General features: G+C 25.4%; 1 protein-coding gene across 1 annotated transcript in view; it reads left to right on the forward strand.

Moving 5' to 3' along the window:
* Window positions 1-8,479, forward strand: part of LOC136970594 (uncharacterized abhydrolase domain-containing protein DDB_G0269086-like) — a 56,879-nt gene extending 48,400 nt beyond the window's left edge. Inside the window, exons 2-6 of the mRNA XM_067265041.1 lie at window positions 3,028-3,096; window positions 3,185-3,274; window positions 8,092-8,160; window positions 8,236-8,325; window positions 8,408-8,479. Of these exons, the coding sequence (XP_067121142.1) occupies window positions 3,028-3,096; window positions 3,185-3,274; window positions 8,092-8,160; window positions 8,236-8,325; window positions 8,408-8,479 (390 nt within the window). The remainder of the gene's footprint in view (window positions 1-3,027; window positions 3,097-3,184; window positions 3,275-8,091; window positions 8,161-8,235; window positions 8,326-8,407) is intronic.
* Window positions 8,480-11,157: the final 2,678 nt, after the last annotated feature.

Consider the following 11,157-nt stretch of genomic DNA (forward strand, 5'->3'; position numbering starts at 1 on the left):
AAATTTTCATAGAAACCAATTAAAATCATAATGATTAAGTAACAAGTTACAGTATTAGAGAACAACCATAACTATACAAAGGTTAAACTATGTTTAAGATATCTCAGATATTTAATATTAATTATATACCACATAATGTATATATGAGAGATTATATTAAGTACAGGCCTACAGTTATATTGTATATAACTGTAGGTCCACTAGGAATATTGTGAATTAATTTTAATATCAATAAACTAATCCTCTAACTATATAACTTGTTTGTTGTAAAGTTTACAATCCGTTAAGCTGAATAATCGATACTCACTGTACTTGTATCCTACAAAAGGAATGAAGTAGCTTAACGTAATTATGATATTAATTATTTATCATTATCTTCCTTATAATTTATTATTAAACGAAAATCGTTTACATGTTACATCATTTAATTCGGAATTATTTGAATTTCTTTGTGATATTTACGCTAATCTATGAAGTTTCATTTTTATATAATTTATTAATATTCCCCTTTAAACACGCGATAATTTATTAAATAATTAATAACTATTTATATTTAGAGAAATAATTATTAAGTTTATAATTAATCTCTAAAATACAATATATATTTTTAATGTATTACTACTTATTTGATTAGGTGTAAAGTAAATAAATAATTTTGAGTTAATTGTATTTTATTTATATTAAAAGAGCGAAAAATTATTGTCGTCGTCGTGTAATTTTTAATCATATTTTTACTTTATTTAATTTAAAATGTACGCTCTCTAACGTTTTGCCGCTGTAAATTACTCTTTTCCTGACAATAACAGAGTCATGCCGGTCATCTATCTAACTCCTTTCAGGAAAAAATATGAATTGAAATCACGTGACTTCCGGAATTGAAATTACGTAACTCACCGGAAGTTCTTATATAGTTAAACAGGGCCTCATAGTCCAACGCTTGAACACACCTGGTCTCAACTTTTAACTATCTAACACCATTTTCGAGATTAAGGATGAACAGACAGACATACAGATGAAAATGGGGAATTTATAGGTCTACAGTTTTTTATAGGCAGCCAAATATGATAAAGTAAAATGTTTTGTACATGTAAAATGCCGAATTTATTTGATCTTCATGGCTTATTTTAAATTATTTTCGGCATTTGTGCATTGCCTGAAATTGTAAAGGTAGTTTTATTGATTAAATTTCTCTCTCATCTTTCATTATTCAAATTACCGTTTCGACACAATCGAATTTTGTCACATCTTATTCCGGTTCATGATTATATCAGTATCGAATTTTGTCAGTCTATTATCATCAATGATTTTCTCGCCTCTTAAATTTAACATTAGTTTGTTAATTTTACTTCCAATTCTAAACTATTAATTGATATAATTAGCAATATTTTTATATTTAATACGAGTTATAAATAAATTTAATTTATTTATACCAAATTTCTACTCTCTTTCACCCTCTTCATTAATTGTTATAATATCAACAAGTTAAACAGAATTTAATAAAATTAATTTATTAATTGAATTTTTAACTAATTTCGTTTAATAGAAAATTTCATTTGCAATTATTAAATCATTAATTGCAATTAAATAATTCATCATTAACGAAATTGATTCGGTTTAATTAAATTATTAAAATGCATCAGTTTCAATAAAATTAATTTCATTTTAAAAATGATTTTCATTCGCCGAAATCTAATCAATTTCCCTCTGTTTACGAATAGAAATGTTTGAAGAATCTTGTATTTTTCACTTTGATTGAAATTAATTAAATTAATCAATTTTTAATGGCGTTATAAATTAATTGAATTTAATTTTTAAATTTCATTAAGTAAAAATCTCTGCTTTTTATATTTTATTATTAATATATTTATTATTACTTTTTTAAAAGAATTTTCCATCTATTGTTACAATCGTTAAATTCCTGTGATTGGATCGTACGTGAAATACCTGTATCGATCTGTAGCACTCACGCAATGATAAAATATATACGACTATACACTTTCTTCTAAGGCAAATTTTACATTAGTACAGAAAAATATGGTCTATGAAAACTGCTTAATTTGCTTAAACTGGCCAACTTTCTTCATCTCTGAAGTATTTGGACTTGGTTTCTCGTCCTACAAATTATGCAAAATTTCCCATGAAGATCCATCCATCATCATAAATTTCTCTAAAATTTTCATCATGGCAACCCAGTGTTTATTTTTCTTATATTTCTCTTTGAACTTACTTAGCATCATGTATCCAAGTACTATAACTATGATCTGTACACTGAGTAGTACATTAAAAGACGACGTAACTCTTGTACTTCTTATGTTAATTGCACTCGGATCTACGATAATTATATACATCATTTGCAATTCTGAAAATAGTAAGGTAAATTTTCGGGAATTTTTAACGTTGTGGAAAGAAAGCAGAGAATTATTACGTCCAAAATACAATGGAGGAAATTTAAGGAGACAGCAAGATAATTTATCTACGGCTGGATTAGGAATTTTTACTGTTATGATAATGATCTCTATTATTTACTGTTCAACACTGGACTGGGATTGTGGCTCGACACTCGCTTATTACTTTTGCAATGTACAGTTTACTCTTATATTAATTAACATATTTAGTTTTTTGGTATGTTTTTCACTGCTTAGAATCATGTTAATTTGTGAAGTCAGGCAGATTTTCAGGACATTTACATGTATTTTAAAAGATAATCCAACTTTACGATACATAAAAGAAGTGTATAGATTAATATATTCCCTATTAAGGGCCTTCGACGATTTGTATAACCTTGTAAACTTTGTCTTTACCTTTGTCCTCATATTAGAGCTTAATATTGTTTTCTGTATTTTGCTGTTTATTGAAGTTTCTGTCAAGACGAAATATTTTTTAGTCTTTTTATTTTTTGCACTCTGGATTTTTTTAATTATCATTTATTTCTCTTTTATACCTCTCTCTACTGCAGTAAGTATTGGATTATTTTTTGAAAATTAATTATAATTAATTAGGGAATTAAATTAAACGATTTATTTTAAGGTTCAAAGTCCATATTTACATTTATATGATATCTGCTTCGATAAGCTGACTGAAGAAGAAATATTAACGGTAAAATTATTAATGACTTCATAATAATAATTAATTAATAATCTGTATGCAATTTAAGAATAATTATTTATTTATTGTATAATTTAAGGTTTATGATATAATTAAAGTTCGAAAAAACCATCTTGCTGGACTAACATGCAGAAAATATTTTGGTTTTACTAAAAAAGCTTTCCTACAGGTAAATTTTAATTACGTTTTTAATTAAAGAAAAATTAGAAAAACGTAATTTAAATCCTACTCCTTATTTAATTACTTTAATTAATTTTTTTTAAAATTATATCTAAATTAAGTGTATGTTTATAATTAATTTATTTATTTATTCTTTCAGACATTCAGTTTTCTCATCACCAATTTCCTCATTTTATTGCAGTTAAGTGTAAATTATTAAATGAAATAAATATTTAATTCTGTATTTAATAAATAAAATACTCAATTTTCTTAAAAATTAAATTAATTATTTGATTTTCTTCTGTAAAAATTCCCTTTAAAAACCAATAATTTAAATATAAAATTCTAATTTAATGTATATTACTCCATCGTATATTATGCATCTCTATTGAGTATAATGTAAATTGTATAATTAAAAAAATATACATGTTTTTAATTATATAAATGCTTATATTAAATCAGCAAACAGAAATTTGTGTAAAATGTTTTTAATTAATAAACAATTTTGCAAACAAAAATAATTATTTTTATTATAATTTTTTTGTATAAGAATTACCTCAAGATAAATTATCTTTACCTTAATTAAATTTTTATAAATGAAAGCGCACACAAATTTATATTTCTTAGTAAATATCTAATTGAAAAACATTTTATTAGTTCCTTAATTATTTCTCTTATGAAATATTTCATTTAATCGGGATTATTTTTGAAAATAAAAGAGGAAAAAATACACATAATAACACTTTCCCCGTTTAAAAATAATGTTAACATTGATTTTTTTTCTAAATTAAAATCTGCCTGATAGAAAATATTTATTTATATTATCCTTACGGGACGGCGTGTGAATTATTCGTTAAAAAATCAGTAACGATAAAACCTGTGTAAACCGGAATTTTCTCGTTTAGACAAGTGTCCGTTTTATTTAGGTTTCGTTTTCTGCGGGTTTTTTTTTACAGTGTAAAGTTGTTTAGATTTCTCCTTTTATTTAAATAATGAAGGAAATTATTGAAAAAAATAGTGAGAAGTTTTATAAATGTAAACGTTCCTTCTGTTTGGTCTTATTTTTATAAAGAAATGTTTGGTAATATTCACGGAAATAATGTAAAAATCCAAAAAAAATGATGCATTCGAACCTCTCGACAACGGCCACGGAGGAAAACGTAAAAAGTGGACGTTGTTTGAAGGTTATTTTATGTGAATTTTTGTTCGATAAACAAAAAAAAAAAATTTCTGAAAAAATGGCCGCCGTTTTAAGGGTGTCCGTTGTTGAGAGGTTTTCATTGTTTTGAAGTTATTTTATAAGCGTGTTTCTCACAAACAAAAAACACGCACACAAAAATTCCTAGAGAAAAAGCTTAGGGAAGTTGAGGTTGAGCTTATACATTATAAAACCTTCTTTATTACATTAAAGTAGTAACAGAGTATTTGGATCTAATAAACCATACATTTACCACTTAAACAATTAAGATAATAATTAGAAAAATCTGAAATAATACTTTATTACTGCAGCACTCAGAATCCCTCTTAAGAAGTACTACTATGTTTGATTTATATACGATAATAAATAGAACATAAAATACTTTCAGCTGCTGTAACAGCACTTTTACTTAATATTTGTATAAAAAATAAATTAGAAAATAAATAAAATTATTTAATTTCTTAAAGATTTAAGCAATTTTCTTTATTTTTAAATGATTTTGTTGAAAATTAGATTCATCGTCTTAATTATTATGTATCAAATTAAATGCAAAAACACCAGAATCGATTGTGAGCATTTACTTTAAAATCCGCTTATCAATATTGCATATCCTCTGTAACTATAGAAACAGAATCAACAAAAATAACTAATATACCTCTATTATATCGTATTACTTGTTATATAATATCAACAGAATCCCCTTGTAACCATTACTTGGCATTATCTTTATTTAAGTCGTTAGAAAATTGCGTAGACCATGTACAATTCGGATCATCATACTTGCATCTCTTGTAACCTTCGACCCATATTGAACATTCTGCTGATTTTCGGAATGAATTTCTCCGATCACGCAGACACCAACAACAAATTGTATTGTTATTACAAATACTTCATCCTAATTAATATGCACTTGTACAGTTTCCTGTACGCAACTTACTATTTACTATTTTCTGATGATGCGAATGGCAACATCACCTCCAGTATATCAATTGCTACCCGAATTCTAATCATTAATGGACCTGTTGGAATAACTTTATTCACTATCTACACCAATTCCGTATATTTTAAGAATGTTTACAAGAAATTCGAGAATTGTTGGAGCCAAGTAATCGAATATAATAACGTGCAGGACATTATGAAGTACATGAGGTACAGTCAATTGGTGTTGATTTCTATAAGTGCTGTTGGATTCATCATTATCTTAATTTTTACAAATATATTTAGAGTTATTTTGATAAATATTAAAAATGAAAAGATTTTAATTTATTTACTCCATATTTTATGGACGTCTTTAATATATACTGTAACTGCCGGACGTATTTTATTTTTTGGTTGTTTCTCATTCTTGATCATCATTGCCACGTGGAAAATTGTAGATTCATTTTATAACAAAGTTAAGAACGCCGATTCGTTACAGAATTATAGAGTTATCGAGAATTTATACTTAATTGCATTTACAATTCTAAGGAGTTTAGATGATGTACTAAACAATGTAGCTGCATTTTTCTTCTTTTGGTTTATTCTACAACAGAATTATGCCGTTTATCTTTATCTTTCCATTAATGATTTCAAATTTAAATTATTTCTTAAAGGTTATTTCTTTGCACTTTTATTCATTTTATTTCTCTGTTGTTTGGCATTCACTATGATTTCCAATGTGGTAAGTAACTTTACATCATTCATATCATTTTAACATTAATTTTAATCTGTAAATGCGTATAAATTTTATTTTTACATTAAAATTAAATAATTTATTGAATGAATTAAAGAGAAAAATACATTAAACGTTTTATATTTTATAATATTACAAATTTAAGAGGTAATGGGGGTGAAATTAGAGGAATGGGTGGGATATCCAGGTTTCATTATAGCTTATATTTCCTCATAGAATTACTAGAAAATTTGGATACAGAAATGTAGGAACGAACAAACAGACAGACAGACATTTCATTCTATATATAATCAATAAATGAATATTTATGTTTTATACGCTCTTTTGTGTGTATTGATAAAAGGTGGAAAATTTTTCTGTTTCATCTTTTTTCACATTTTATTTATTTATTTAAAATTCGTCACAATTTAATAAAATTATAATAATTTTTTTTAATTTCCCAAATTTTATGTTAATGTTTATTTTAATTACTCATAAAGTTAAAAAATTAAAATAGGAGCTACACAGCAAACTTTTGTAATTTTAAACTTTTCTTTTGATTTATTGATTTTTTACAATATACATATTCCTTTTAATTTACTTTTTTCCTTTTAATTTTCTTCTTTTAATCACAGTCGATACCACGAAATATAGATTTTGAGAACTCAAAATCCAGTAGCTTTCTTGTAAAAATCCAATTTACTTTTACCAAAAAAAAAAAACAGAAAAAAATTATAATGGTTTTAAAATTTTGTTTTAAATAACTTATGATAATTAATTAAGAAAAACAATTTAAATTATAATTAAAATAGATCAAAACATTTTTTTTTTTTTTGCATTTTTCTCCATTCAGAATCTAAGTACTTCACGATAAAAAGATAAAGAAATTCAAAGAGAATATAATCTTATCACGTGTAATTACAATCTAATGGACTATAACACTCCCCTAAAACTTGTTGAAGGTCCTTAAAAACAAAACAAAAACCTCATAGTCTGAATCTTTTTACATCACAGCATAAGGTTCATTGACATCTGAGATAATTGATCTTGACTTCCACAACCTCTAACATCCAGAGATCAGTTACTTTTTTTCGGTGTTCGACCTCTGAATGCAAGAGACAGTAGATGTTTGGATGATCTCTACAAAGAAAAAACTGCTATATCAGTTAATGATAAATCCCTAAAGTCTACCTCTAAGTGGTTTTTGCACCTATTAAAGAAGTAGGAAAAAATTTTATAGCCTCCATATCTAAACATTCAGCAATTAATAATTATATTAACTTTAAATCTTATCTATTAAATTTATTACAGTAGGAGCCACGATAAATTTAAAAATTCTTAATGTATTTGTTTCTTTATTATAATAATCAAATATGTAATTTTCTTAACTTTAACAAAATTATTATTTGTATTACCTTTAACCAGACAATAATTAAAATCTTTAAAGTTAATTACATTATCTCATCGATTTTGTACTTAGATAAACTTGACTTATACGGAATTATAATTGATAAAATCTTCTATTTTAACAATCGATATCACGTGTAAATTTATATTAAAAATCTTATTAGAATCTCCATCCATATTTTATTTCATGATCTTTCGTAATGTGACAATATCAACTGTATAAAACCTTTTACAGGGGTGCGAGAACGTAAATTTCTACACACCTAGGACATGTATAACTTACATACGAACTTTTAGTATCTTTGTCCCCCCTGTGATCTGTATAAAATAGAGAATTTGAAACTTTAGAGTTATTTCCAACTTTAGGGAAATAACCCTAAAGTTCCGAATTGTTTCTTCAATGAGTAAATGAGTAAAAGTCAATTACCTGAATACACGTGCATGTATATCTGGAAGGTATACATGCACGTGTTCATCTATTGATTTTAAATGATTTTTATTATTAAAAAAATCAATAAAATATCCATTAATTTTTAAACATAATTAACATTTATATAAACATATTTAACAGGCAATTAAACCGTATCAGTTACTTTATGATCATCATTTTAATTATTCAGATCAGGAGGATGTATTAAGAGTAAGTTATTAAGTTATATATTTAAAATATTAATATAAATATAATAAAATAATCATTTGTATTATTTTTTTCTAGTGTTACAACCTCATAAGTGTGCATTATAACGATAGACTAGGCATAACCTGCATGAGAATGTTTATTTTCACGAAGGGTACAGCAATTCACGTATGCTTATTATTATTGTTGTTGTTGTTTATAATCTATTTAAATTTCTGTAAAATATATTTTTATGTTGATTTTTTTACAGATTTTTAGCTATCTTTTAACTCATTACATTATTTTGGGCCAAATAATACCTTCTATGAGCGATGCAGGATAATATAAATAATGTATAAAAATAATGGTATATTGTAATAATGTACAAATAATGTAAATTATCTGGTTATATAATATCTAAATTATGAATAATGTTAAATACTTTGAGCGATTTCTTCATAAATACATTTTAAAATATTTTAATTTGTAATAAATAAAATTTTGTAAAAAATGTTTTTATTAAAAATATTAATTAATATTCATTTTTAATGTTATAAATCTACAGTTATTAACAATGATTCAAGCATTAGTACATATATTATACACTAAATTTTACGATGCAGTCAAACCTCTAAACAACGGACACAGATTGAAACGAAATGGCCGTTATTCGGAGGTTATTTTAGTATGCATTTCAAAAATAAACGTTCCCACAGTTTAGAGGTGGCCGTATTTGGAGGTGCGACAGTAAATTAAAATTAAACAAATTAAAGAAAAATTATATACAGTACGTGAAATAGACGAGAGGAATCTATATTTTTGACAACAGATGGCGACACGACACTTGAACGCAAAACAATAACAATAGGAAACAAAATGTTTTCGATAAAATTTAAATTTTGCTACATTTATATATTCCCCCATCAGAATTATCGTTATAAAATATTTATAACGAAAATTTTGATATTGTAGAAGAAACGAGTTGGCAACAGACACACTGAACTGTATAATACCCTTACATCACGTGATGTGTTACAATCATTTGATATTGAACGAGGAAACAAGACTGTATCGTGATAAGGATTAACATGAACATGGACGGTGAATGCCATTATCTATTGATTTGTTCTAATTTTGCTCTCTTGAATTTATGATCTCGTGTAACGCAAAATATCAATAGGAGAAACATTACAAAATCATCCTGTTTTCGAATGTATGATGTCTTTTATTGTCCTTTTTTCCAAACAGAACAATAAGAATATTAGTTCTTTCAAGCAGTTATCCATTACTAAGGGGTTTGTTGTATCGCTCGAGCCTTGACGTCATCTTCGATTTGTTGTTCATTATTGTTCTGTAGTGCTTCATAATATTCCGACAGACCGAAATAACGATGAAAATATCTTATCATTTGTATAAGAAATAATATATATATATATATATATATATATATAAATTTTTCCTTATTATTTTTTTATACACACACATTATATGTGCTTATATACAGAGTAGTGGAGAGGGGGAAGGTAGGATTTTTCTATAAATTAATGTTAATTTTACTAATAAAGAAACATTCTGTGTGTTTTGTTCCTTAAAAAATTGACCCTCGAAGAGGGAAGAAAGGGCCCACTCTACCCCAGAACCAATGCAAATTATGCTGATACATAAGGAATGAAATAAATAGAAATTGATAAGGGACGCTAAAACTTAATCTGTTATCATTAAAATTTACTTTAATTATCAAAATTATTGTATAAATGGGAATGTTATATTAATAAATAATGCACGTGCCAAACAAATTTTACATTGGACATTGAAAAATGTGTGTGCTGATAGCTCTACAGTTCTGATAATGCGGGTGCCACGATGCTCTTTTGTGTGCCCTCAACTATAGGGAAGACTTGTAAATCTTCGGGCGCTATTTATAGCTAAAAAGACTGTTGGTTTCAAAACAAAAATAAAAATAAAAATAATAAAACGTTATTCCGAAGGTCTGCATTATTCTAATATCCTGTATAAGTGCAAATAATAATTATATTAATATCCGTTCAACGTAATAATTTAATTACCATTTGGAATAACTGTTTCCAAATTATTTATATTATTTTTACGAACAAGTACGATGACATTTCCTACAGAACAAACAGGAAAATGTAAACACGAAGAAAGGAAAACACACAGAACGAGATGACAAATTGAATTAAAAAATAATAAGTTAAAATAAATGTACTTTTATCCTTCGTTTCCGGTGATAATTCTATTGTTTTATTCCCTTCTTTTAAATAGTTAATTGCATAAAAGGATTTTCTATTTATTTTATCTTAATTGTAATCAATCAGTACCTTGTATTCGTCTGGACAAAAGAAAACAATAGCTGTTATAAATCACACAAAAAATAATTTATTTTATTTCTAATATTAACAGGTTTTATCTTATATAAATTTTAATATATTATATTATTTACTTTTATAAATCTAACCGACAAAATTCCATCCCATACCTCTGTATTCCTCAATTATTATTATTATTTTTTTTTTTTTATTTTTATTATTTTTATTATTATTATTTTAATATACGTATAAAACAATAAAATAAGCTTATTTTATTAGAAAATTTAATTTTATATACTTTAAAAAAGCCGATAAGCTCATTACTTTAATCCTATGAGTTAAAGCTATTAATTATTTTATTGTGTTTATTGTATATTATTAAACGTATTAAGTATAAACATATTTTAACAATTATCGTTATTAAATATTAAAAATAAAAATCAAATCAGAAGGAAAAAAAACCGAAGTTTATTTGATTTTAGACACGGAACGAACATTAAAATAAATCATTTTAATTAATCAAAACAAAAATGTTTAATCTTGTGATTATTTTCCTTTCCAAATGACTAGTTTTTCAATTACAAATTTTGTAATTTTCTTACAGTTAAGTTGTCAGAATGAAAAGAAATTTAATTATTTCTGAAGTATTATACACGTATATATATAGATATATATATAACAATATTTATTTATT

This window comes from Centruroides vittatus, unplaced genomic scaffold, assembly GCF_030686945.1.
Source record: "Centruroides vittatus isolate TY-2023 unplaced genomic scaffold, ASM3068694v2 contig_2054, whole genome shotgun sequence".
NCBI classification, from domain to species: domain Eukaryota; kingdom Metazoa; phylum Arthropoda; class Arachnida; order Scorpiones; family Buthidae; genus Centruroides; species Centruroides vittatus.